The sequence below is a fragment of the Globicephala melas genome, chromosome 15, assembly GCF_963455315.2.
Source record: "Globicephala melas chromosome 15, mGloMel1.2, whole genome shotgun sequence".
NCBI classification, from domain to species: domain Eukaryota; kingdom Metazoa; phylum Chordata; class Mammalia; order Artiodactyla; family Delphinidae; genus Globicephala; species Globicephala melas.
In genome coordinates this window covers 21,487,886-21,515,851 of record NC_083328.1, presented here as the reverse complement: position 1 = coordinate 21,515,851, position 27,966 = coordinate 21,487,886, and the positions used below count along the sequence as shown (strand labels likewise).

Sequence of the window (27,966 nt, the reverse complement as noted above, 5' to 3'; positions counted from 1 at the left end):
TACATTTCCCCAGAGGCCCCAGTTACGCCTAATTCCCCATCTAACTTGCTTAGCTTGTTTCTGTTTTCCCTTCATAGACCCCAACCTATAATAATATTGAATACTAGTAATTTAAAACAAGGAAATGTACGAAATCATTATATGCAGCCCTGCCCTTAAACCATCTCTACCACGAGGCTTTATACCATGATAGACCCTCCTGGAGAGAAGGTTCTACTGTTGTAAACCCGCCTGTGTTGACTTCAGACCATGGAGATTTGGCCAGCTATGAATTTGGCATGCAGAACTCCCCTGGAAAAAACGTTAAATAGTAAAATGGAACAAAATAAACATTATCTGAGAGGTTCGGTTCTCCTCTTAAAGCTTGTGTTTCTTTTTAGGGTGGTTATACTGCTCGATATCTCTGTGACCAATTCCATGTACATTATTCATATCCAGCACTCCCTGAGACTTCTGCTGGAGGAGCAGCTGTCCAACAAGGACTGCTTCAACATCATCGCGTACGTTCCCGCTTCCTGCTTCCCGCTTCCCGTGGTGGGGAGGGCGTGTGCACTCGGATGCCATCCCTGGGCTGAGGCTCCTGGCAGGACAACAGATGTATGGGCACCCAGCATCCTAGGAGGGCCGTCAGTTTATCTGATTTGAATGATCTTGTTTGGGGCATTGAATAATTAAATGGTTGCAGGACAGTCCCACTGGGGCGAAGGTGATAAGCGGACCCAAAACACACTGCTTGATCAGCCAGGATAAAGTAACTCAGCCCATTGCCCCATTTGGCTACCAAGCTGATAAACACAAAAGAGAAAAAGAAGGGCCCCCAGGCTTGGCTCCTAGCTCAGTTCTAGCAAGCCACAGTATTTCAAGCATTCAGAATTCCAATTATAAATTTTAATTATACATAGATATATCAATATAATTTTTGTATATAGTTATATGTTGTGTATTATATATAGCTATATAGAATTAAATTATACAGTTATATATAAAACTATATGATTTAATTATATATAAAACTATATATTTAAATTATATATAAGTATATATAGTATAAATTAAAACTATATAACTATTTAAATTATATATTTTATATATAAATTTTAAATATAAATAAACTTAAATTTAAAATGTAAATATTCAATATATAACAAGTGTTTAACTACATATACATTTAAATTATATATGACTATATATAATACTATATATATTTGTTATACTTCTGTCTACATAGTTACTTATATTTTTAATCTATAATTATATATAATTTAAATATATGTATAGTTATATATATACATTTTTAAATTAATTTTATTTTTGGCTGCATTGGGTCTTCGTTGCTGCGTGCGGGCTTTCTTTAGTTGTGGCGTGTGGGCTTTCTCTAGTTGCGGCGAGCAGGGGCTACTCTTCATTGCCATGTGCGGGCTTCTCATTGCAGTGGCTTCTTTTGTTGTGGAGCACAGGCTCTAGGCACGCAGGCTCAGTAGTTGTGGCTCGTGGGCTCTAGAGGGCAGGCTCAGTAGTTGTGGCGCACAGGCTTAGTTGCTCCGCGGCACGTGGGATCTTCCTGTGCCCCTGCATTGGCAGGGAGATTCTTAACCACTGCGCCAGGGATATATATATTTATATATATATATATTTATTTATATATTTTATAAATATATATGTAAATATATATTATACATATAAAATATTTATGTATATTTTTATACATATAAAAATATATAAATATATATTTTTTTATACAACTTCACATGAAATAGGAAGTGTTCTAAACCTAATAAGTCAGCAGTTAATATTATATATTAAACTGTACCAGGGTCTAATCTTTCCCTAATAAATTCTACAGAAAAAATGCTTAGAGAAGCATTTTGAACAATATTTTCATTCATTCATCCATCCATCCATTCATTCATTCAACGAACTTTTATTGAAAGCCTGCCATGCACCGTCACTATGCCAGGCATTAGGGATACAGAAGTTAAAACACACAATACCTATCCTCAAGGAATTTATGGCCTAGTAGTAGGAGACAGGTGTGTCAAAATATAAGTGCTATTAAATGTCTTCTGAAGAAATAAGTAAAAGGGAGGATATGGGACTTTGAGGGCTCAAAGGCAGGGTCAGTCTATTCCACCTGGGTAGAGTAAGGTCAGGAAATCTTCACAGAGGAAGTGACCCTTTAGCTGAGTCTTGACAAATGAGTAAGTGTTTGCCTAGCGCATGGGAGTGATGGAGGAAATGGGGAGAAAGGGCGTTCCAGGTGTAGGGAACAGAATAAGCAGAGGCACAGGGGTGTGACGGATGTACTACAGAACCCTGGGAACTGTCCGTGTGAATAGTTCAGTGTGACTAAGGGGTGAGAGGGAGAGACTGGGCATGACCAGAAAACAAAATAAAACACCAGGGGATGGAGACTTTATATAGGAGTTTTTATACTCTAGGGCGTATAGGTATTGAAGGATTTTAAGCAAGAGTAATAATCTCGAAACACTCGAGCTACCAGGGGAAGGATGGACTGAAAGGATGCGATACTGGTGGGGAGACCAGTTAGACCACTGCAGGGGTAGAGGGGGTTTGAGCCAAGGCAGTGGGAATGAAAGACGGGGAGGCCTGTGAGGGGTGCGGGGGAGTTAGAATCTACAGAATGCAGTCACTGTTTGGCTGTAGGGGATGAGGGAATGGTGAGGAGAGGATGTGCCAGGTGGAGCAGAGCTTGGAAGATAAGCATATAGAGTTTGAGGTCCTCAGGAGTCTGGGGATTCTCCTGTTAGGAGCTCTAGCCAAGAAAGACGGGTTTGCGAGCCATCAGCATTTTGGTTGAAGACATGGGAGGGCAAGAATTACATCTGTGGAGACGTGAAGGGGGAGAGATGACAACCAAGGACAGAACTTGGGAAGAACTGCCATTTGGAGTGTGGGCAGAGACAGGGAACCGCCAAAGAAACAAGAGAGGAACAGCCAGAAAGGCAGGAGGAAAACCAGGAGAGAAAGGTGTTTACCCTTTCCCAAAGGAAAAAAAACAGAGTTAGAGCCTGCAGAAGCAAAGAAGGAAGGGGAAGAATGCAGGAATCCACTGAATCTGGCAGTAGCGCTCCCTGATAGGGAAACAATGAGATATAATGTTTCTGCAATTCATTTTGGCAAGTATTTAAAAGATTGATAATACCCAGTGCTGATGATAATCTGGTGAAAAGGGCACTCTTGGAAAGTACTGGGGGAAGTGTAATTTGGTATAGCCCTTGTATTAAATGTTTTTATTCCAGTATAGTTGATTTACAATGTTGTGTTAGTTTCAGGTGTAGAGCAAAGTGATTCAGTTTCGTATATATATATATGTATATATATATTCTTTTTCAGATTCTTTTCTCTTATAGGTTATTACAAAATATTGAGTATAGTTCCCCATGCTAGACAGTAAGTCCTTGTTGATTATCTATTTTATATATAGTAGTGTGTATCTGTTGATCGCAAACTCCTACTAATTTATTGCGTGTCAACCTTGTTCAGGGACCATGCTAATCTTCTTGGTATCGTTCCAATTTTAGTATATGTGCTGCTGAAGCAAGCACTAAATCTTTTAAGTGTATGTTCTTTGTTCCTTCGATTAAGCCTTTCAGTGCAGAGTTCTAATGGTTGGCAAACCTGGAAAAAAGCAAGAGGAAATTGGTAAAATAATCCTGACAATAGAATTCTATTCTATGGAATAGAATAGAATATGCAACTATGCATATTTTAAAATATGTATTTATTTTAAATACACTTTAAATACATTAAAAAATATGTATTTGTCTGCGCCGGCTCTTAGTTGCAGCCCACGGGATCTTTTAGTTGTGGCACGCAGGATCTAGTTCCCTGACCAGGGATCGAACCCGGGCCCCCTGCATTGGGAGCATGGAGTCTTAGCCACTGGACCACCAGGGAAGTCCTACACTTTTTTTTTTTTTTAAATCCGAAAGAATATAGAACAAAGAGTTAACAGAAATTGGGGGGAGGGGGATAAAATTGGAGGAATTTTCACTCTTTGTATATTGTTAGAATTTTTATCCAACTGAAATAGAGATATTTCCATGGGAGGGGGAAAGGAGGTCCTTGTTAATATTTATCAGAGAACTGGGGAGGAAGCTTAACTGCAGGGGGTTGAGAAGCAGAAGATGAGGAGGACGTGGTAACACTGTTTTTCTAGGGAGCATGTCTGTGAGGGGGAAGAGGAAAGAGAGAGAAGTAGCTGGTAGACGAAGAAGTTATATTTAAGAGAGGCGATGGGGAAGACGGAAGTAGACGCTGGGCATGTGTGTGGGAGAGAGGTCACTGTGGGACAAGGTCTCAGAAGAGATTGGTGGTGGTGAAGTCAATAGCCCAGGTGGAGGAATCGCTCTTGAACCAGAGAGGGGACATCTTTTCCTTGATAAAGGGGATAAATCCTCTTCTCAAAGATGTAAGTTCTGTCTTATAGGGAAAATGAGCTGATACATATACAAAAGAAAAGCTATAGTGCAGATGGAGAGTGAAGAATGTGTTGTGAGGATGAATCAGAGCTAAAAAGGGAGAAACGACTTCTTCCCTGGGGGTGAGGAAGTTCACACCGAGAAGGGCGTGACCCTCATTCAGGAGGGAAGTCTGGCCAAACTGGTGCTGGCTGTGTCTCCACTGAGGGCACAGCTCTGCTCCCACCGTGAATGTGCTGAGACGTGTCATGACCAGCAAGGAGATCTTGTGGCTGGCCCAGGCCAGTGGCATCCTAAAATTTTGGGGGTGTAATCAAAATCTTGCCCCCTTAAAATCCTGGGGAGCCCAAAGAGCTGGGGCATGGATTTCCCCCCTAAGAACAAGCCCTCTTTCCTTTTTTCCAAGGTTTGGAAGCACCATTGAAAGCTGGAGGCCCGAGATGGTTGCCGCGAGCCATAGCAACTTACAAAGCGCCTGGCGGTAGGTGACCTGCTGGGTCTGACGTCAGCCTCCCCTGTGCTATTATTTTCTGGGCCCCCTCCCCCAGAAAGTAGCTCTCTCTAGAATCTTTGCCATCCGAGGGACTCAGGCATAAATCAGGAAACAAGCGCCTTCCATTCCCCGCCCTCCCCCTCAGCATGGCCCTCCCTGCCCCCCAGGTGGGTCCTGAGCCTGCAGTGTCAAGGCAGCAGGAATGTCCTCAGCGCCCTGCGGAAGGCTGTGGAAGTGGACTTCAAGGACAAAGACAAACAGCAATCACAGGGCATCTACCTCTTCACCGGGGGCATCCCTGACCAGGACATGGTGGGTAGGCCACGTCCTGGGCATCCCTTATCCTTTGCGACCCCACATCTTCCGCTAGGTGGACGCCTAGCAACTGGTTTCTCCAGCATGATTTTTCCAGTCTGGACTTTATCATGCCAAAGGATCACCTGGAGATGTTGTTCAAATGCAGATGTTGTTAGACCTGGTTCCGAAGGGGCCTGAGAGTCTGCATCTCTAACAAGCTTCCACGGGACGTCGAGGATACTGGTCTAGGATCTCACGCCCAGATCCCCGGCCAGGCCCTATTAAGATAGTAAGAGAAATGGTGACCCAGGCTCTTTCACCTTTCCATCCTCAGTGCCACATACTTACTAGACCAGGTACACAGTAGGTCCTCAAGAAAGCAATTAGGCTGAATTAACCCGAGATCAGCGGCTTGGAGAGCCCTCAGCTGTGGGCCCCTCCTCCCTGTCTCCCCACAGGCCATGCTCAGCGCCTACGTGGCCGAGGCCCGTGTGGGCTGTGACTTACAGCTGAACGTGTGTCTCTTCTACGTGGGCGAGTCACAGATGGACACCACGCCCCCTGCCTGCTATGCCAGCCGCAGTGACACGGCCGCCGCCTACCGGGAGTTCACCCGGGCTGCTGGGGGCCGCTTCCACTGGTTTGGAGACACAGGTGCGTAAGAGTTGGCTGAACTCTCCACATCTTTCTTTCCAGACAGTTGTCTCAGTGCCAATATAGCTCCCTATGCTATAGACATATTCCAGGAAAGTGGTATGTGAAAATCACATTTGCAAATGTAAAATTACTGTTCTGGAGATGGATGGTGGCGATGGCTGCAAGGAAGTGTAAATATACTTAATGTTGCTGAACTGTACGCTTAAAAATGGTTACAATGGTACATTTTATGTTATGTATATCTTCCCATAATTGTTTTAAAGTGAAAAAGAAAAAAAGTAAAACACTTAAAAATATTTTAGGGCTTCCCTGGTGGCGCAGTGGTTGAGCGTCCACCTGCCGATGCAGGGGACACGGGTTCGTGCCCCGGTCCGGGAGGATCCCACATGCCATGGAGTGGCTGGGCCCGTGAGCCATGGCCGCTGAGCCTGTGCGTCTGGAGCCTGTGCTCTGCAATGGGAGAGGCCACAACAGTGAGAGGCCCGCATACCAGAAAAAAAAAAAAAATTATATATATATATATATATATATATATATATATATATATTTTAGAATGTCGGGGCTGGAAGGGGCCCTAAAGGTCCCTTAGTTTAGCGTTTCTCAAAAGGTGATATGTTCGCAGCAGGTGGTTGGCAAGATAGTTGTACACGGAACACAAAGCAACAATTTTTGGCCATAGCTGTAGGAGATCAGAATATGCCACCTCAATATGTGCCACTTTGGCATAAGGATTATTTTGAGCTGAAGACAATTAAGGAACAGCAGATGCCACAAAACCTCTCTGCTTCCCCTTCCCCCATTTGCCTAAAAGCAGGACATAAATTTCTATGTCCTGCTTCTGTGCCAGGAGGAGAAGGGTGAATCTTAGACTCTTAAGCTCTGGTTGGCAGCTCTGGGCTCTTCACAGCACCAAGAGGAATCTACGTAACAGCCCTCACCTAAAAAACCCTTGTCTTCCATTAGTTCCCCCCAAATATTTACCTTCCCACAGTTTGCCGGCCCTCAAAGCCAAACCCCATTTCCTTTGTCTTGTCATTTCTATTGTTCTTCGTTAAGATGCTACAGAAGCCCCAAGTTCCAACCAGTTCCTCTGAGTAACTCATCGCTGAGTTTCTCCCCCATGTATGCACACCACATGCATTAATAAACTCTATTTTTCTCTTGTTAATCTGTCTTTTGTCAGTTGGGTTTCCAAGGCCCCAGCTGGAGAATCTAGGAGGGTAGAGGAAAATTTTTTTCCCTCCCCTAAATGATTATATGATTGTTTTAATATTTCATTTAAAAAATGCTAGCATTCATTGTCAGCAGTGACATAAATTTTCTCTTTAAAATATGCTTTTAAAGGATGTTAACCAGACTTTTATGGTGATCATTTCACAATATACACAAATATCAAATCATTATGTTGTACACCTGAAAGTAATATAATGTTATATGTCAATTATATCTCAATTTTGTATATGTGTGTACTTTTAAGTAAATGAAAGTGAATTGATTAAAAATATATGTTAAGTAAATTATGGTTTAGATGATGTGCAGACAAGGCAAAATTGTGACGTGATTCAGGAGGGACTGAAGCTTGGGACATGCTAGTGCATTCTGACCTCTCTGATTTATGGATGAAGAAATGATTCCCAAGAACATGAGGTGCCTGTGGTTACAAAATTAGTGGCATAGCCAGGGGTGGAACTCATGAAAAGTGCTAGGCATATACATTTAAGTTATTATTGTTGATTATTATTAATAATAGCAGACATTTATAGACTAGCTATTATATGCCAGACACGGTTTTAAGTGTTTTACATATGTTGTGATTCGTTCCTCACAATAACCCTATGAAGTGTGTTATTACTATTATCCCCATTTTACAGATAGGGAAGCTGAGACACAGAACCCAAAGCATAGATGTAGTAAGTAGTAGAACCAGGATTTGAACCCAGAGTCTGTCTTGTTAGTCATTATACTCTAGTCCCTCTCAAATGAGTCATATTTGAGATATTACTACAGACATTATTCACTACAGACATTAGCTACTTTAATTAACCCCAAGGTGGATCTTTTTATTCACTGGAGGAGCAGGACCTTTCCCCTGACCTACGCCTCCTGTGGGTGAGAGCTCTTGGCTGGGTGCCAGGGTGCTGGGTCCCAAGGCCAGCCCCGCTCTTGGTATCCTCACTATACCCATCCATCCCCTTTACCACCAGAAAGTATGGGGGGGTGGCTAGTCAGCTAAGCCCATTAAGACCCCACCCTGCCCCTTAGGCTGAGGTCACCTCCACATGGCCCACGTGTTTACAGATGTGGACACTTGCCAGGATCTCCATCCCTTCCCCACGATCGATCATGACTTTGTTTGCTTTGTTTCCAGGTATTTACGAAAGCGATGATATCAGTGCCATCACGTCTGAGATGGAAAAGGCTCTCAACTACTCCCAAAAGGTATGCCTTAGGTGTGGGGCAAATGACTGCGCTGGCTTCTGTGTTAGGGTCCTGGGGCTGCCATATGAAGTACCACAAACTGGGTGGCTTAAAACAACAGACATTTATTCCCTCACAGTCCCAGAGGCTAGAGTCTGAAATCAAGGTATCAAGAGGGCCATGTCCCCACCGAAGGCTCTGGGTAGAATCCCTCTTTACCTCTTCCTAGCTTCTGGTGATGGTGGCTGTTAAAGAAATGAAATTGCCCTGGACGCTTGTTAAAAATGGCAAGGAAGGGCTTCCCTGGTGGCGCAGTGGTTGAGAGTCCACCTGCCAATGCAGGGGACACAGGTTCGAGTCCTGGTCCGGGAAGATCCCACATGCCGCAGAGCGGCTAGGCCCGTGAGCCATGGCCGCTGAGCCTGTGCGTCCGGAGCCTGTGCTCTGCCACGGGAGAGGCCACAGCAGTGAGGGGCCGGCATACTGCAGAAAAAAAAAAAAAGGCAAGGAAGACATTATTCAAGACGACTGCAATAGGGGAGAGAGATTGAACTCAACTCCGATTATACAGCAAAGATAGCTGGGCATTTATAGCCAGTGAGCAGAGTGAGAGGGTCAGTGGATGGAAAATTACTAAGATGAAGTTGACTAGATATCGAGGGTAGGGGGATTCTTGCTAAATAGGTTCAACAGGATTCTTTGCTAAAACTGGGTTCAGCAGGCCAAAGTCAAAGCCCAGTCAAGAAGAGGGCTCAGAGGAACATGACTAAAGTTTGGTCAAGGAGGGAGTCCTTGGCAACAGCAATCCTTGCCTGTCCTTGGCTTGTGGCAGCAGAACCCCAATCTCTGCTTCCATCTCCACATGGCTCTCCTCCCTCTGTGTGTGTGTCTGTGTCTCTTCTCCTCTTATAAGGACACCAGTTGTATTGGATTAAGGGCCCACCCTCCCACTACAACCTCATTAACTTACATCTTAATTACATCTACAAAGGCCCTGTTTCCAAGTAAGGTCATGTTTCTGGGTACAGGGGAACTTCAACATGCCTTTTTGGGGGACACGACTCATCCCACATCAGCTTTCCACCTTTGTGCTGATCCACAGACCCCAAAGGCTTCCAATGAAATGTGAGTGTCCTGTAAGTCACTGGTTTCAGGTCCGCGTGCTCTACATCCTGGCCCGTACGTTCTTGAACACATCAGTCTCATTCCTAAACTCAAGGCCTTTGTACCTGCCACTTCCTTCACCAACTGTTCCCCTCCCAGGTCATCCATGGATTGCTCCTTACGATTCAAGTTTCACTAAAATGTTACCTCCTCAGAGAGGGAGTTGAGCAGTTCAAGGTGAGATGAGAGCGGGACCAGATCGCGAGCAATGAGAATGGAAATAAGGGAACAAATGTGAGAACATGTCTTTAAGGAAGAATTGACCAAACTTGTGGCTGATTGAGTGAATGGGGTGAGGAAGAAGAAGAAATCCCAGGATGACTCCCAAGTTCCTTGCAGCGGGACCTGGTAGACACAGGACCCAGAGAGAGAAAACAGGTGGGGATTCAGGGAGGGTGGGCCTAGAACAAAGGTGAGTTTGCGGGGCCTGTGAGATAACAAGTGGGGGCATCCTTCAGGCAGGTGGATAAAGATGAGGCCTGGACATAGAGGTGTGGGGCAGCTCAAGCCATGAGGATGCACAGAGAACACGTAGGTGGACGTGACTCACATTTCAAATACGACCATTGTCAGGACTGCCCGTCTCCCCAACTACATGGTGAGCTCTTGGGAGGGCAGGGCCATAGATTGGCAAACCTGCAGCTCCCCTAGACGTGCCTGAGCTGTCCTCCCAGAAAGGGTCCCTCTTTGCTGCTTTATTCAACTGCTTCTCAGGTGCACATTAGTCCTGCTCCCTCATCTGATAAACTCACTCACAAGGTGTTAATGGGCACTAATGGTTTAACCCACCCTTCTTATGATGTTAGTTACATTTGAGTGGTGTCTTCTAGTGCCTTGATTGAGAATAGTTATTGAAGAAGCTTGCAGGCAGTTGAGAAATATATAGGCAAAGGAACGAAGTATCACACCACTATTCTGCTAGCATCCAGGGTCGGCCCTGGGCACATGGTGAGCTGACCACCACATGTGGCTGCTGGGTCCACATATGGAGAGAACACTGGCTTTGAAACAAGACCTACCTGGGATTGAATGGAAGATCCTCTACTTACTCACAGTATGGCCTTGGACAAGTCCTTTAAATTCATAAGCTTTGGTTTCCTTACCTGTAAAATGGGGATAGGATAGCCCTTGCCCTGCCAGTGTAGTTGCATGTCTTGTTGGCAAGGAGGTTTGAGACCCCCAGGCAGTAACTAGCCCAGTGCCTGATGCATCCCAGGCCCTCCATACATGGTACTTATTATTATTATTATTTTGGCTGCATTGGGTCTTCGCTGCTGCACGCGGGCTTTCTCTAGTTACAGCGAGCGGGGGTCTACTCTCCGTTGCGGTGCGCGGGCTTCTCATTGCGGTGGCTTCTCTTGTTGCAGAGCATGGGCTTCAGGCACGTGGGCCTCAGCAGTTGTGGCCCACGGGCTCAGCAGTTGTGGCCCACGGGCTCAGCAGTTGTGGCCCGCGGGCCCAGTTGCTCCACGGCATGTGGGATCTTCCCGGACCAGGGCTCGAACCCGTGTCCCCTGAATTGGCAGGCAGACTCCCAACCACTGCGCCACCAGGGAAGCCCCATGGTACTTATTATTAATAGGCCTGATCCACAGTGCTCTTGGCCCCAGGCAGCATTCTAGGGACAGAAAGAGGAGTACAGGGGCCCCAGTGGCCCCAGCGCCCCCTGGTGTGTGTGTGTGTGTGCGCGCGTGCGCGTGGGCGCCAGTGCCCTGCGTGGAGACACGCTGGCTCGGGTGCTGCTGACGCTCCCAGTCCCCCTGCAGTGTGCCTTGCTCGTGTCGTCTCTGAAGAACCAGTCCGGAAAACAACAGGAAAGTGCAGCCCTCCTGAGAGACAAGCCGAAGACGCTCAAGCTGAGACATCAGCCCGGGAAGTTCTGTCCCTCCAAGCCCAGAGCACGCTCTGTGGCCAGAACGGTTTGACTCCCCTCCCTAATAACACACAGGGGATTCTGTTTCTGCCTTGTCTCCTGGTCTTTCCTAGATCTTGAAGTGGCCTGGGCCAGGCCCCCAGACCCCAGGGCCAGCAGAGGTGGGAGCAGGGTCCTCAGTGGTCAGTGTCCTGGCCTCCAGGGGGAAGGGACCCCCGGGGGGCCTGCCTCTCAGCTCTGGCCACCCCTCCACCCCACCTTTGGCTCTGCCTGGCTGTCCCAGCTTTGTGGTTCCAAGGGCTCCGTGGACTCGGCACCCTCCGTTACACGTGCTGGTTGTAAGGCAAGAGGGCTTGTCTGGGAGGGTCTCTCGGGGCAAAGGAATTAGGGGCTTGGGGCGTCTAATGGGTCCTTTCTGCTGCTGCCCGAGGCTTTTGGGGGCCTGATAGGAGCCTGAGGGTGGACCTGGGCCTGCCCGGGGCTGATCCCCGTTCACAGCCTGTCAAATCTGTCCCGCATAAAATACCCACCTCGGCACTCAGAAGGGGCCTCTAGAGGTGTGTCTGGGGGGACACCCCAGACTCCACAGCACTTGTGAGCAGAAGGGCAGTGAGATCTGTGAGCGCTTCAGCATTTCACCAACTGACAGGCCCTTGTGAACACAGCACACTTTCAGAATGAAGAAATCCACCCAAACCGTGTGCAGCTAACTCCCTTCCTGCAGTCAGCACTTCTGAGCGGTTCTGTTCCCATGGGCACTGCCCTCGTGTACAGAACTCCACCAGGTTTTGGGCGCCAGCCCAGAGACATCGCGCCTTCCCGTCTTCCCAGATTCTGAGGTGAAACCCCGCGGTCTCGGAGTCCGGCTTGGGCCTTCAGTGGTTCCCAAACTGGCTTGGTTACGAGGGGGCTTGGGCTGCTCCAGGGCCTCTGGCAGGCCTCCTGAAATGCAGGTGTGGGAAGCTGGGTTGCTGGCAGGTGGCTCTCTGGGATGGCAGCTCTGGGCGTTTTTCACAGCCGCCACCCAGAGGTCTCCTCTGCTGGTCCAGGCCCTGGGTGACTTTGTTTAACCATCACCACGTTCCAGTTGTACCCGGTAATGAAGGAACCCCTTCCTTAAAACCGAGGTGCCCAATAGGGCATGGAAGTTACCTGAGTGGTTGCTTGTCATGCTGGAGGCCCAGAAATCCCAGTCCAGTAGGAAGAGGGGCAGGTAACTGGTGAAGAAAGTTCAGGCAAATCCCCACAGTTGTCCTAGCAGGCCCTCTCTCATAACACACACACTCACACTCACACACACACGCACACACATGCGCACACACATGCACGCACACTCTCTCACACACAGATGCACGCTGTCACACTCCCACACACACACTCACATATACATGCACATGCACACGCGCGCACACTCTCACACATGCATGTGCACACACACATAACGCACACCCATGCACACACTCACACATATACACACACGCACGCGCACACTCATGCACTCATGCACACATACACACAACGCACACCCACTTTCACAACGCACACTCACACATGCACATGCACACACGCTGTCTCACACACACACACACTTAGTCACACACACGGATGCACACTCACACACACTCTCACTCACACACACACACACACACACACACACACCCTTTTCACCTCAAACCCCAGAGTCCTCTCCGAATGTGCAACAGGAGATGGGGCGAGCGTGTGAGAAGTCTACTTCCTGAGGCCTCGCCATGCAAAGGTTCCTACTTGACAGATTGAGGCTGGGATGACTGGGGTACTGCCCCCCACAGAGAACAGACCTCTGATGGAAAAGACTGCTGTTTTCTAGAGCATTAAAGATGACCCTGACAGAGAGAAGAGTCCCCGCTTGAAAGCTCTGCTGTGGAGTCCACTCAGTGGCAAAGCGGGCATCCCCCCAGGTAAGGCACGGCCCCGGGGGTGGAGGGGTGGACAAGCACGGCTCAGGCATGGATTCGTGATGACAGTAACTAAAGTGATCAGCGATCGTGTGCCAGCCCTTCTGCTAAGATTGTCCCATTTAAAGCTTATAACAATCCGTCCTGTATGGCAGGGAATCTATTAGTTCCTCCATTTCACTGATGAAGAAATTCAGGCTCAGAGGGGCTAAGGAGAATGTCCAGTGTCAGCCGGTCATGACAGGGCACCAGTATTTTTATGAAAGTACTCAGTTCATAGAACCTAAGACCATGTGTCTTCTAATGTCAGACACATAGCAGAGCGGCTCAGAGCAGAGTTCTGGAGTCAGCAAGACCTGGATGGAATCTTTACTCTGCTTCTTACTGACTCTGAGTCCCACTTACCTCATCTGCAAGCTGGGGTACTATGAGGATAAAACAAGACAGGCTACGGGAAGCACTTCGCACCAAGCCTGGTATATATCAGCAGCTCTGGCTTTACTGATCCAGGGGAGGCCAGAGGACCCAAAGGACCTCAGATCCACCTGGGAGCCCCATTTCAAGGGCAGAGCATAGCTGAAGTTGACTAGTCTCTAAGCCAAGCTGCACAGCTTCACCACATAAACCCTCAAGGCTGCTCCAGCCGACAGGCCAAATGTCCTCTAGCTACAGCCCAGCCAGTGAAAGAAGGGACTGCAGATCGGAGGAGGAAGACCAAATCAAGGGACGCAGAGACCTCTCTCTCGCTGTTCTATACAGAGACAGGGAATAATGTGGGTAAGTCGGGGCTGCACAGATGTCTGGACAGCCCCCTTTCCCCGTGGGACCTGGAAGGTGATCAGGCCCCAGGGAAAGGAGAAATCTCCCGCAGTCCCGGGACATGGGCAGCAGTGCACCCCAAGCGGGCCTATCCTCAAACCACTCACATCTCCCAGCCCAGGGAAGTGAGCTTGCAAAGTCTTGACACAGGCAGGAGAGTGGGAAGAATTGATGCCGGCGTCTCCCCAGGTCCCTGGGCGCGGCGCTCCTGCTCTGCGCATGAGGGGCAGTGTCCTCAGACTGATGGGAAGGGAGTGGAGATGAGCCTCCCAGGTCAGTCGGATTGATGGCACAGGTCCCAGTAGCAACCCATTGACATGTAGAGAAGGAAGATCCCAGCATGCTTCCCCAGATCAGCACAATAGCCTCCCTCCTACCTCTCAGCAAATTGCACCTAAGGAATGTTACAGCTGACTTGATTGACAGAGAAATTGACATGGAAAAGGGAGGCTAGGGTAAGAGAATTGCACAAAGTAACCCTGCTCTGTTTCTCCCAGGCTTCGTGTACAGGAAGTACCCTCAAGGAAGAGCCCTAAGGAGGACTAGCTTTTCTATTGAGTTGCCCAGAAAGGATACAGTCTGCTCCAGCCTAGAGGTATTATGCTGTCTGCACCAGCACATGCCCCCACGCAATAATTCCTTCCACCAACCATTATTTCTGAGAGGGTGGGTATACTTGGAATTGAGGCCAAACCTGCTTAGAATGACTGTTTAAAGTGTCAGGATAAGGATTCAATAGAGCTACGTGGGAACCTGGGTCTGCCACTTCCTAGCTGGGTGACCTTGGGCAAGTCATTCAGTCTCAATGTCTTCCTTTATAAAATGAAAACAATTGTACCTAATAGGATTGCTGATTAATTGAAGTATATTTTGTGTAAAGTACTTAGTGGCGTCAGATCCTTTCGGACGCAAGCAGCAGAAATCCCCCTTCTTGTGCAGGTCCAGAAGATAGATCATCTTTTCTTCCCACAACCGGTCAATAAAAGTCTGAGCTTCGTTCTGACCCTGGATGCCATGCTCTGATTGCTTTAAACCGAGCCATTCTTGTATCTCTCATTGTGACAAGGAGCCTGAGACTATCCTCATTGGTTTAGAGTCTAAACTTTAGAACAATCCCATTCAAGTTTCATGGGAGAGGGTTGAAATGGAAATTGGGGAGGCAACAGTATCCACCAGACTAGGGAGTAGTAAGTGCTCAATAAATTTTGTTCCCTGTTCCCCGTATTTCTTGTGCATCTCTCCCCAGCACAGGGGCAGGAATCTGAATGTGATGAAGGCTCAGTGAGGACCTGGGAACCCCACATTTCAAATACAAGACAGATTTCAAACATGAGGTTTTAAAAGATGAGTCAATCATTCCATTAAGCCTGAATTACCCAAGATAATAGTTCTTTCCTTTATTCTAAAGTGGGTAGCAAATTATGGACTAAAAAAACTGAAGATGGAGATCTCCAGATACCTCGGTCCCAAATGCACTCATCAAAAGTCAACACAGACGTCGGCATCAGCCAAATACTGCAGTATCTTCCCCAGCATAGAGATCAACGTAAGTCAAGATTGGTGTTGGTTTTTTTTCTCCCAGCTCCTGTCTCTTCTCAGGCACAAATGGCTGAGTGTGTTGGGGAAAACTCCCCATGAATGTATGCCCCTGGCTTCAATTCCTGCTTCTAAGAACCCCACCCCCCACAGGGGGACTGCGCTCAAGGAATAGGAGATGCAGAATCCTGTTGGAAGAAAAGTCAGCCCCTCAGAGTGCTTGAGACCATGCTGTAGGGTTAGAGGGGCTCAATGGAGGGGGAATTAGAAACAACTGCCGAGAATGCAGGGCAGTGGCTGGAATCCTCACTAATAAGAGCTCTGTACCCTGACACTGACGATGGTCCCATCAGGATGGCTGGGAACAGCGGTTATGGCAGGAGGTGAGGGGGTTCTCTATTTTCTCGTTTTGAGGTCATTTTTTTTATTGCTTTGACACTGGAACAGGTACATTTAGTAGAAAATGAAAATCGAATCGTGCTTTTAAAACAGAGACCCCATTTTCTCTCCTTGCCCTCTGATATGACATTGTCAGCTATAAAGCTAAAACGAGCCACCAGAAAAATGTTATGGGAGTTTAATCATGCCGCCCCCCTCCTCCATCGGAGGTCGTCTCTTAGTTTGAAATGCATCGACCTCCCATCCTACCATTAAGGGTTTTCTATTTAAAATTTAGAGATACTATGTCTTTTTCTTATTACAGTGACCGCACGTGCCACAGAAATCGTCACCCCAATTCCCACACACCTTCCGAGAACTGTGCATTTGATAGTTCAATAAAAGAGAAAAGCTTTTAAACAAACAGACAAAAATGTATGCTTCACAATGTTTTGAAAATTGTGAACCACGGCAGACTAAACTATTTTCGGGGGTAATGGGGAGGTGGAGCAACAGCTGACGGGGTTGGAATTTCCCTTTGCTTGCCGTAATCCAGGGGATGGTGAGACACAGTCAGTGTACACCCAGGGAGATCGAAGCGTACATCACACACCTGGAGAAGGTGACGCGGCGTTATGTCCAAAGGCTGCAGTGGCTGCTGTCTGGTGAGCCTGCCTGCTATCCTGGAGGGCGGACGAGCGTGATGGGCAGCGGGAGGGCAACCCCAGGGACCCCAGGGTCAGTCCTTCCCAGGCTAGGCACTCACAGACTGTCACCCAGGGGCAACATGACTTCTGGGTTCAGAGGTCAGGCAAGGTGCTGGATGACAGGGCGGTGGAGCACGAGCCAGAGCAGCAGGGAGACCCAGGCCTGGTCAGGCCGCTCTGCCGGCTCGTCTCCCTCACCTCGCCTCCTGGGTGTGACTGAAGGGCTGCTGCCCTTCAGGAGCCTCAATTTAGTATTGATTGGTCCCCACAGAACCAGTCCATGAAGGTAGAGATGGGAGGGGCTCCGGACAGGGAAGATGCCCCTGTTCTTCTTTACAGAGAGCACCAAGGCCCCTCTGGGAGAGGTGAATTGGCAGGGCTGGCTGAGAGCCAGGCTCACATCCCAGAGGAGGCTGGGCTGGGCATTAGGAGATGGTCTGAAGCATCCAGTCCAAAAGGCCGGGCAGACAGCTAGAACTGAACCGGAGGCTCAGTTCAGGCTTTGGGGCCTGGAGGGTTCCTGGGACGATAGAGGAAGGATCCCAGGGTGGGCCACTCAGGTGCCTGCCCAAATTCATTAAGTCCAGTCCTCTGCAGTAGAACCTGGTATAAACGGTCCTTGGGCTGACTGCTGCTTTCCAAAGCCTCTGGAGCGGGCGGCAAGCTCGGGTGCAGCTGTCAGGTCAGAGGCTGAGGCGGGGCGACGAGGTCGTGTGCGTATTCCCAACGCACACTTCCCGCCGGGGAGCGTGTGAAGGGCAGCCGTGCAGCCGCTTCTTGTGTGGTATGAGTCGCGCCCCCACCTCACATACAGCTACACACTCAACACCATCTAACGCCTCCGAACGTACCCAGGGGATGCTGCGCTGAGCCACTCATTCATTATTCAACGAATAAGTGTTGTTCTCCCGCTCCGTGCTGGGGAGGTGGTAGGGGAAACACTTCACAGGTTCCCTGAGCTCATGGTCTAGGGGAGACAGTTGTTACCCAAAGAGCAGGGTGACAGGTGTAAGGAGGAGACAGGCATGGTGCAGTGAGAGAGGGACAGGGGGCCTGCACAGAGAGATCACGGAGGGCTTCCCCGAGGAGGTGACATTTGAGCTGAGATCTGAAGAATGACTAGATGTCACCTGAGGAAAGAGAGGGAAGACTCTCAGGGCATGACTGAGGTGCTCAGCGGGGGAGGAGGCTGAGTACAAAGACTGAAGGAAGCAGGGTGGCTGAGATTAAAGGGTGCCACCGCTCCAGGGAGATGAGGCCATGGCCCAGACTTTATCCTAAGAGCAATGGGAAGCCACTAAAAGATTTTAAATAAGGGGAAAGTGATGAAGTTAGCATCGGCAACAATCCCTCTGGTTGCTGCGTGCAGTATAAATTGCTGAGGGGACGGAGTGCAATCAGGGGAACCTAGTAGGAATCCAGGGGAAAGATTAGGATAGCTGGGAAGGGAAGTGATGATGGAGACGGACAAAAAAAGCAGAGTTAGGGAGGCGATAACGGCGGGGCTCGGTGGCTTGCAGGGTGTTTCCGCTGTCTGGTTCCCAAGATGGATCAGCTGGCCTTCTGTGGTGGGAGGCCCGTCGACCAGCTGGCTGGTTGTCCCCGCGGAACGTCCCACACACCTCAGGATGGCTCCCCTCATGTCCTCATGTTGCCATGAGCATTGCCAGAGAACAGCCCAGATGAGTCCTGGAAGATTCCTGGGCAGTGGGTCCAGCCAGCTCAGGCTACCTTTTCCTGGAGACCAGTGGACCCTTTTTGCAGCAGTTTTCCATTTTTTCTACTCCTGCCTCCAGTGAGGTCTGAGGTGTGATTCGGGAATGCTGGACATGCCATCTTCTTCTCTTTGGCGTCCCCCGTGTTACCTCCGTTTAGCCTTGGGGCACCAGAAGGGCTGGGGTTAGCGGTTGCCTTCAAGTGTGGATCAGAGGACCTGGATGTGAATCTCGGCTTCGCTGCCAGGCTGTGTGACCTTGGGCAAGTCACTGGCCCTCTCTGTTTCCCCTTGGGATAAATCCCAAATCCTTTAACAACCTCTCCAGCTTTCTCTCTGTCCCTCAAGCATGACATGCTCCTCTCTCCCACTCAGAGCCTTTCACAGTCTGTTCTCCCCGCACACACCCCCTCTCATCCTTCAGCCATAGCTTGTCTGCTCCCCACCCCACATCCATCAAATTCAGATTCTCCCAAGTAGGTACTCCTTAACTTTGTGTCATAACCCTCAGCAGAGTGGTAGCTGTTGGTATAACATCCGTCTTCCCTGCCTCACTGGCAGCTCCGTGAGGGCAGGGACACTCTCTCATCTCCACTGCACTTTGCTCAGTGCCGGGCACACAGTGCACGCTCACCTGATTTCTGTCAGCCAATCTACAGACTCCATGCTCTGTAACACCATTTCCAGCCCCAAACAATACTGTGACACCGCTTAACCCAATCACTAACTTTAGGGGTGAGGAAACTCAAGCCCTGGGAAGTTATAATCATTTGGGCAAGTCATCCGAGGCAAAGCCATAGCAGAAACCTCGACCTCCGAAAGCCCAGTCCACGCACCAGCTCTGCCCTTGGACAATGACCCCTCTAGCAACACCACAGAGGCCATCTCCCAGTGGGTTCACATCTGATCCGTGATCACTCAGGCAACGGGTGTGGCAAGACCTTGGATTTTATAGCTGCAGTGAGGAGAGCCACCCTCACTCCTCCCCTGCCTCTGCCTCCACCCGCCTCCGAGCAGGAAGCCGCCGACTCTTTGGTGCCATTTTGGAGAGCAAAGTGTGCATCCTGCTGGACACGTCGGGATCCATGGGCCCCTACCTGCAGCAGGTGAAGACAGAGCTCGCTCTGCTGATCTGGGAACAGCTGCGGAAGCACTGTGACAGGTAAGAGGCAGGGGTGCTGGTGCGCGGGGGTCAGGAGATCCAAGGGATGGCTCCTGAGGTTCCCCTGGCCAAGGTCACTCCCTCCTCAACACTTATAGAGCACTTTCCCTGTGCCAAGCGCTTTACATGCGTGATGTCATTCAGTCTGCACAACGGTCTTATTATTATCCCCATTCTTCAGCAAAGGAAACAAGGGCTTAGAGAGGTTAAATCATTTGCCCAAGATTGCATAACCAGTAAGTGGCTGAAGTGGGATTTAAATCTATTTCTGTCTGCACCCAGAATCTTCACTGTGTATGTTCTCATCCTCAGGTGGTCCACAGGGGGCCCAGGGCTTGCTGTAGGGTCTTCAGGGATAGGTGTGAGTCCTCACGGAGGTTACTTCCCCTGAGGTCAGTATAGACGGGTGCGTTCTAACCAATCTCTTTCACCTCCTCTCCGGCCCCCACCTCTTCTCCGCTCTCCACAGTTTTAACCTGCTCAGCTTTGCAGAGGGCCTACAGCCGTGGCAGGACACTCTGGTGGGGACCACAGACGCAGCCTGTCACGAGGCTGTGAAGTGGGTGACCAACCTGCATGCTCAGGGGAGCACCTCAGTCTTGCAAGCATTGCTGGCAAGTTCCACCGCCAAGCCTGACCCAGTGGCAAAGCAGAAATACCATCGCCCCTATCCTGACATTGCACCATGCTTTGCAGTTTACAAAGAGCACTTTAGAATTTACTGTTAAATCATTTCATCTTCCCAGCAACCCAGTGAGGATGAGATTCTCGCTGTTCTCACTTTATAGATGAAGGCACAGAGGCCCAGAGAGGTTAAGTGACTTGCTTGGGGTTAACCAGCTAGGAAGTGGGCTGAGCTCTTTCTCCTAAACCTCAGCAGCTTCCTGGTCTGTCAAAGGCTGAAAGAGGAGGCTCTCAGTCTTAATGACAAGTAGGTGAGATCCAACCAGACTTGGGGACAGCAGGCCAGTGGTTTCTGAGTCCCGGTTGGCCCCTCTTCTGAGCCAGACAACCTACATGCTCTCTCAGAAAGCTTTCAGTTTTCCTGATGTGGAAGGACTGTACCTCCTGACGGACGGGAAGCCAGACACAAGCTGCAGCCTTATCCTCAGTGAAGTGCAAAGACTCACGGAGAAGAGAGACGTGAAAGTGCACACCGTCTCCCTGAACTGCTCAGACAGGTGGGCGGTCAGGAGCTGTATCCCTTCCCCACGGCCGCGTGTCTGAGGGGCAAGGCTCATCCTCACCTAATCCAGGGACTCACGTTATACGCTGAGCTCTCCTGGGCCCAAGTCCTGTGTGTGAGCAGTTAGGAGGCCCTGGGCAGGCATTGCACCAGAGAGAGCCCCTCTGTGCCCCTGCCCACCCGTCAGCATCCTGACTTTCTCCAGCGTGGAAATGGATTTGCACCGATTCCCACAGTCACACGCTGTGTTCTCCCGTTTCATCTTCCTTCGGGGCACATTTGTGAATATTTAGGGGGAAAAAGTTTAAAGTAGCTATGTTTTTTGGGGTTTTTTTTTGCGTTACACGGGCCTCTCACTGCTGTGGCCTCTCCCGTTGCGGAGCACAGGCTCTAGACGCGCAGGCCCAGCGGCCATGGCTCACGGGCCCAGCCGCTCCGCGGCACGTGGGATCTTCCTGGACCGGGGCATGAACCCATGTCCCCTGCATCGGCAGGCGGACTCTCAACCACTGCACCACCAGGGAAGCCCACTATGGTTATAGAAGAACATGTGTTAGACAGGAGAGATTCAGCTCCTTCAGAACATTCATATTTAATCTCTCTGTCTAAACCGTGAGCTCTGTAAAGGTCACACTGTGTCCCTGCCAGGCCAGACACATAGTAGGCACTGGATAGATGTCCAGTTAAGGAATGGGGCCCCGTGCTTTGAGGGTGACCCTCATACGGTGAATCCACTTCACACAGCAGTAGCCACTGCCACCCAAATACCAGCTGGGAGAGTGGCTTGGTGATGCTGACACAGTCTCAGTGGCACAGACCTCAAGGTCCAAGACCCCTTACCCCACTCATGTGACTTCCCCAGGGGCTGGGGGCTCACAGAGACCTCGGTGGGCCTGGCCCCAGCCCTCTGTTCCTCCCCGCAGGACGGCGGTTAACTTCTTGAGAGATCTGGCCTCTCTTACTGGGGGCCGCTATCACTGCCCTGTCGGTGAGGACTCGCTCTTAAAAATGCAGGGCCTGCTGACCAGGGGCTTCATCAAAGAGAGGGTAGGTTGTGGAGCTACTGGGTGAGTTCTGTTGAAATAGCTCAACAAAATGTCAACAGGCGTGGCTTTTTCCTCCTGATTGATAAGATCTCTGCTTCTCTTGTAAAACAAAGTATTGACTAAAAAAGGTTGTGTTTCCCTGCTGCTCTCCTTTTAGGCTGCCTCCCCTCCAGGTTGGGAAAGAAGCAGGGTTAGGGGCATTATTTAATAGTAGAACAGTTCACATTCACTGAGCACTGCCTACATGCTACAGGTTTGTTGCATTATGTAAATTACCTCTTTTAAGCCTTCCAACCATTATTATACCCATTTAATAGACGAAAGAACAGGCTCAGCCAGGTTTCGGAATACACCTAAAGTCAGAGTAAATGGTAAAGCCAGAGCCCAGACACCCATGCTCCTAAGTTCTGTGCTTTAATTCCTGCATATTTCTGTCTTCCCGCCTTAAATTCATTGAAGCGCAGATATTCAAATGATCTGTTAAAAAATAAATACGGTAAAGTCATAGGTTTTTTTGCTTTTTGCGGTACGCGGGCCTCTCACTGTTGTGGCCTCTCCCATTGCGGAGCACAGGCTCCGGACGTGCAGGCTCAGCGGCCATGGCTCACGGGCCCAGCCGGTCTGCGGCATGTGGGATCTTCCCGGACCAGGGCATGAACGCGTGTCCCCTGCATCAGCAGGCGGACTCTCAACCACTGCGCCACCAGGGAAGCCCAGTCATAGGTTTTATAATGCCTGCAGGATAAGATCTTACAATCTGATAGAAAAATTATGTACATATTCATACCTTCTAGGAATGTGCTGCTGTGAATTACATTTCCAGGCCAGCAAATCATCCAGTAAGACAACCAACCAGAATTCCAGATTTTTTTTTTTTTTTTGGCGGGGAGGAATTAAAGTTTACAGAACATTGCATAATTTTTGAAGTCAATGCTTTGCATGATTTCTTTGAGTAATGTTTTAGGGGCAAATATTACAAATAATACAGAGATCAGAATAAGTAAAAGTAATGAATATTCACCCATATCCTTATTACACAGGAAAACAAACGATGATATTGGGAAGGTTCTCGTTTCATACCTTTTATCAAATCAGATTCTTTGAATAGTTTCTGGGTGCAGAGTGGGACGTTTGCCACTACTGCTCCCAGGGAGAAGGAACAGTTTCATCTCTTTCTTATATTCTCTTGCTAATTGTGAGAACTTGTACTTTTTTTTTTTTTTTTTGCGGTACGCGGGCCTCTCACTGTTGTGGCTTCTCCAGTTGCGGAGCACAGGCTCCAGACGCACAGGCTCAGCGGCCATGGCTCATGGGCCCAGCGGCTCCGCGGCATGTGGGATCTTCCCGGACCGGGGCATGAACCCGCGTCCCCTGCATCGGCAGGCGGACTCTCAACCACTGTGCCACCAGGGAAGCCCCAGAACTTGTACTTTTAAGGCTAGGCTCTAGAATTTCATTAGTTGACATAAGAAAAAGGCATATCTGTGGAGCTGTTTTACTAGAAGAAATAGAGAAGGGACTGGATAGGTTTTACTGATTAACAGTGAGATAAGGTGTATATACTACTTCTGTTCTACTGGGCAGAGCTGTGCTGACTTCAGTGAAGTCCTTAGACCCTTTTAGTTTCCACCATCCCCTTCCTACACTGACTCTCAGACATCTAACTGCAAAGTGTCCTCTTTGCAGAATGACTGCCTTGACAGGTGGTGAGCTCCCTGTCCCTGGAAACATGCACGCTGAGGCCCACAAGATTTCCTGCACTGGGAGGAAGGCTGCTTTGAGTTCACTCTAAAACTTTTCTCCTGAGATTTTGGATTTTCAGGTCCCACCCAGTCATTTAATGGATCTAATTTCATACTCATTTCCCCTTTTCAAGGACCCCATGCTGCCACTATTTGAAGGAGATGATTTAAGGAGATTGGCCCAGGAGATCACCAAGGCCAGAAGCTTCCTCTGGCAGGCCCAGTCCTTCAGGTGTGCCCTTCAAGCAGCCCCTCCCACCTGCCTCGTGGCTCCAGCCCACCCAGACCCTGGGCCCCCCTCAGGTCAGTGCCCACTCGGTCATGACACCCTTGCTCCAAGAGCTCCTGCCCTGCTTCTCCCTGCCAGGCCCAGAAATTTGGGCATCGAGGGTCCGTCTTTCTTCATCTCCTGTTCACTAGGTCCCAACTCCAGAAGAAAAACAACACAGAACCGAAGGTCGCTCCGTTTTAGAAAAGTGTTCTCAGGTAAGGGGAGGGGATGAACTCATCAACTTTTGAGCACCTGTCAAGGACCAGGCAGCATGCTCTATTTTGTGGACAGCAGTGACTATGGGCAAGGATCAGAAACAATGATTCCTCTAAATAGAAAAGCCATCCTACAAAGAACCACTCAGCAAATGTTGGCCCAGAGGGAAAGGTGCCCTAGAAAGCTGTAACCCACAGATCAGCGTGATTCCAGGCACCAGGACTCCCTGGAAGCCGAGAGAGGAAAGCTCTCTATCCCTGGGTCCACCCCGATGTTCCCGCATTGTCCCCAACACACCCTAACCTCCAGTCACAAGATTGTCACTTGCTGGAAGTCCTGCACTGAGCCCCCTGCTTGGAACATCCTTCTGCCACCCTCTGCCTGGTGACTGCTTCTCGTCCATGAAGACACGGTGCAAGTGGCATCAACTCCACTGTGAAGATGCCCCTGGGACCCATCAAGAGCTGGGAGATTCCAGTCTTCCCCCCATAGCATCCTGACCACGCATCCCTCTTTATAGAGGTGACACTTAACTACACTTAGCACTCCACATTATGCTTCCTTGCCCCCTTGTCTCTTCTCCTTGACCGTGAGCTCCCTCAGGATGAGGCTGGTGTCCTAACCATCTCTGGGTCCCAAGAATCTGCCACGTGGCAGACACATAGTAAACAGTGAGCATGAAGCTTAGCTGTGAGAGCCCAGCTCTGGAGACCAGCCAGATAAGATTGTTTCTGCCTCAGTCCTCTTGTTCTGTGCTTCCCCACCACCCTGATCCACAGGTGCGACGCAGACTCACCATCAGCCCCTCTTGGAGGAAGAAGAAACAAGTGAGCCTCACCACCACCCACCGCCCCTGCTCATCCGAACTGAACTGAAGTCTGCTCTGGAGCCCAGTCCAGAGCAAATGCTCAGCTCAAGCATGTGAAAATCGGGCTGGAGCTGCTGGGCCAGCCCTACTGTGTACATATGAAATGACTGTGTCATGTGTTATGTCAGCTGGGGTCATTTCTAAGACAGGAAAAATTCCTTTTATTTAATTAATAGGATCAAAGTTACTTTTAAATGGATGTGATCATTGGTGTGTGTGTGTCTCTGTATAAATTTTTGGTGTGATAAAACTTTATTAAAAGACTCGTATCTAGATATACGAAGAACTCCGAATCAATAAGAAAATGATAAACATCCTATTTTTAAAAATGGACCAAAGGCTCAGACAGGTATAAATGAACAAGAGGTGTATGAAAATAGGCGCTCAACAGCCTTACCCATCAGTGAAATGCTAATTAAAACTACAGTGAGAACCACTACACACCCACCAGAGCGGCTAAAAATAAAGACTGGCAATATGAAGATAGGCAGCAGCTGGAACCCTCACGCGTTGCTGGAGTGGAGGGTGGAGCGGTGTAACTTGGTGCCTCCACGCTGGAAAACCGTCTGCCAATTTTCACCGAAGTAGAACGTGTGCCTTCTCTCTGCCAGCAATTCCACTCCAAGAGGAATGAGCACCCACGTTCGACAAAAGACATACACAGGAATGTTTACAGCAACTTTATTCGTAAGAGTCAGAAAATGGAAGCTACTTAAATGCCCATCAATGGTAGAATGGACAAATAAATTGTGATACATCTGTGCAGTGGAATACTATGCATCAATTTAAAAGAATGAACTACAGCTATATTCAACAAGCTGCATCAATTTTATGAGGAATATTGGGCAGAAGAAACCAGACACAAAAGAGCACATACAGTATAATTCCAGTTATATGGGTTCAAGAATAGGCAAAACTATTGTTGGTGACAGAAGTCAGAAGGGTGATTACCTTGTGTGTTGGGGCCACTACGGGGCTATATCTTGATCTGGCGGTGGTTACACTGGTATATACACAAGTAAAAATTCATCAGATTGTTTAAAAACACAGTTTACTGAGACTTGACAAGCCATGGCTTTGGCCAGGCTCTGTACTGGCCCAGGGAGACAGCAGTGACCACAGCCCCTTCCACAGTGGGTCTCAGTCTGGTCACTGTCTTGGACAGCTGCCCTCTGCATCATCTCTATCCACGCCTGTGGTCGCTGCAGTACGTCACTCAAGCTGTCATAACAAAGTACCACAGACTGAGTGGCCAAAATAACACAAGTGTATTGTCTCCAGCTCTGGAGGCTGGAAGTCCGAGATCAAGGTACAGACAGGCCCATGCTCCGTCTGAAGGCACCGGGAAAGGTCTGTTCCAGGCCTCTCTCCTGGCTTCTAGCAGCTCCTTGCTTCTGGCAGCATAACTCCAATCTTCCCGTGATGCTCTCCTTGTGCACATGTCTGTGTCCAAATTTCCCCTTTTTATAAGGATGCCAGTCATACTGGATTAGGGCTCTACTCTAGTATGACCTTATCTTTAATTACATCTGCAATGACCCTATTCCCAGCTAAGGTCGCATGCTGAGGTACTGGGGCTTAGGACTTCAACATATGAACTTGAGGGGGCACAATTCAGCTATAACACTTGTGTTGTAAACTATGCTTCTCCTAATTAGATGACACCAGCCAGATGACTCTTGGGCCTGGGGAACAAGAGTTCACCAGCCCTGCTGGTGGGAGAGGAAGAGGCTGGTCTTTGTGAATGGAAGGACAGACCAGAGACGTGGTTTGCAAAGCAGTGAATCACAGGTACTGGGTTTGAATCCCAACCTCCTCTCATATAACGATGATAACAGCTACCGTTGGTTGAGCACCAACTGGGCAGGCATAATACTCAGCATTCTGCATATGGTACCTTGTGAGCCACAAGGCTTGCAACATCACAACTGTAAAGTACACACCAGTTCCTGTTAATGGATGAGGAAACCAAGCCTTGTAGCTGCCCAAGACATGCAACAAGAAAGTGGCAGGGCCGAGATTTAAACCCAGGGCTGACCCCACGGCCTTTTCCCACTACACTCTGAGCCCCTTTTTATCTCTCTGAACCTGCTTCACTGTCTCTAAAATTGGGCTAAAACAGAGTTGTGAGGATTAAGCAAGATACCTTACCACCTGGCACATCGCATGTGCTGGCTGACGTTTTTCTCTTCCCCGCACCCACCTATGTCCACAGAGGAGGTTCATTTAGGTGAAGCCTTTCCAGTAGCCCTCTTCAAACCGAAGTAACCAGCCCTTGGTGCTCTGCAGCTGTGCCCACTGTTGGGCATATGCCTGCCCTCTGCCACTGGCACTTGCAAATAAATTTTCCAGGGATGGTGCGATCCATCTGGGTCCCCAGTGCAAGGGAAAGGACAGCACTGAAGAATCCCCTATTAAATGTGGAATGATGGCATTGGAGAATGGCTAACCCAGAGGTGGGTGGAAGGATGTAAGAAAGGAAGGGTAGATAGATGGGTGGAAGGCAGGACAGAAAGATATGAAATGAACTGGATGGATGGAAGGCTTGATGGATAGATAGGTGGAAAGACAGAATAACGGGTGAATAGATGAATGGATGAACGGATAAAAACATAGTTTAAAATTGGTAGAAGGATGGATGAATAGACAAAGAGATGGATGGAAGAATAGGTGGGATAATGAATAGATGAAAGAGAGGAAGGAGGGAGGGGAGGAGGGCAGGAGGAAAGAAGGCAAGAGGCAGGCTGAACAGACGGGACCACGTGGGAGGGGACATGGATGGGTAGGTGGGTGGAGAAAGAAACACCGTTTCTTGGGGTTCTAGGCCGTCTATGCGGGCTGGACCCGGACCAGCACGCAGGACCTTCGCGCCCTTTCCCCACTAGCATCGTGGCCCATTTCACCCTTCGACCGGCCTCAGTTTCCCCTCTGGGAGAGCGTGCGTGTCCCCGCCTTAGAGACGACGGTTGCGGCGGAGGGGGTAGTGGGTGCAGCCGGGACGCAGGAAACTGGCGCGGGGCGGGCGCGGGGCGGTGCCAGGAGC

At 49.1% G+C, this 27,966-nt stretch overlaps 2 protein-coding genes and 1 pseudogene across 5 annotated transcripts in view; 2 read left to right on the top strand and 1 right to left on the bottom strand.

The window, feature by feature from the left end:
- The window catches only part of LOC115861079 (von Willebrand factor A domain-containing protein 3A), a 46,462-nt gene extending 26,118 nt beyond the window's left edge, over positions 1-20,344 (top strand). For all 4 annotated transcript variants that reach the window (XM_060285169.1, XM_060285170.1, XM_060285172.1 and 1 more), the window contains 14 exons: positions 381-500; positions 4,849-4,923; positions 5,103-5,247; positions 5,691-5,886; positions 8,258-8,328; positions 11,238-11,390; positions 13,191-13,281; positions 13,945-14,055; positions 14,287-14,370; positions 14,595-14,692; positions 15,506-15,643; positions 16,568-16,676; positions 19,450-19,594; positions 20,064-20,344. In XM_060285169.1, coding sequence (XP_060141152.1) covers positions 381-500; positions 4,849-4,923; positions 5,103-5,247; positions 5,691-5,886; positions 8,258-8,328; positions 11,238-11,390; positions 13,191-13,281; positions 13,945-14,055; positions 14,287-14,370; positions 14,595-14,692; positions 15,506-15,643; positions 16,568-16,676; positions 19,450-19,594; positions 20,064-20,322 — 1,795 coding nt within the window. In that variant the 3' untranslated portion in view covers positions 20,323-20,344. The remainder of the gene's footprint in view (positions 1-380; positions 501-4,848; positions 4,924-5,102; positions 5,248-5,690; positions 5,887-8,257; positions 8,329-11,237; positions 11,391-13,190; positions 13,282-13,944; positions 14,056-14,286; positions 14,371-14,594; positions 14,693-15,505; positions 15,644-16,567; positions 16,677-19,449; positions 19,595-20,063) is intronic.
- Positions 3,467-3,566, bottom strand: LOC115861386 (U6 spliceosomal RNA; annotated as a pseudogene).
- Positions 20,345-20,609: 265 nt separating the features above from the next.
- LOC115861081 (von Willebrand factor A domain-containing protein 3A-like) lies at positions 20,610-25,776 on the top strand. Its single transcript, XM_060285175.1, has 5 exons — positions 20,610-20,775; positions 21,704-21,827; positions 23,703-23,871; positions 23,989-24,054; positions 24,835-25,776. Exons 1-5 carry the CDS (start codon positions 20,612-20,614, stop codon positions 24,978-24,980), a joined length of 669 nt encoding a protein of 222 aa, XP_060141158.1. The 5' UTR covers positions 20,610-20,611; the 3' UTR covers positions 24,981-25,776.
- The last annotated feature ends 2,190 nt before the right edge of the window (positions 25,777-27,966 follow it).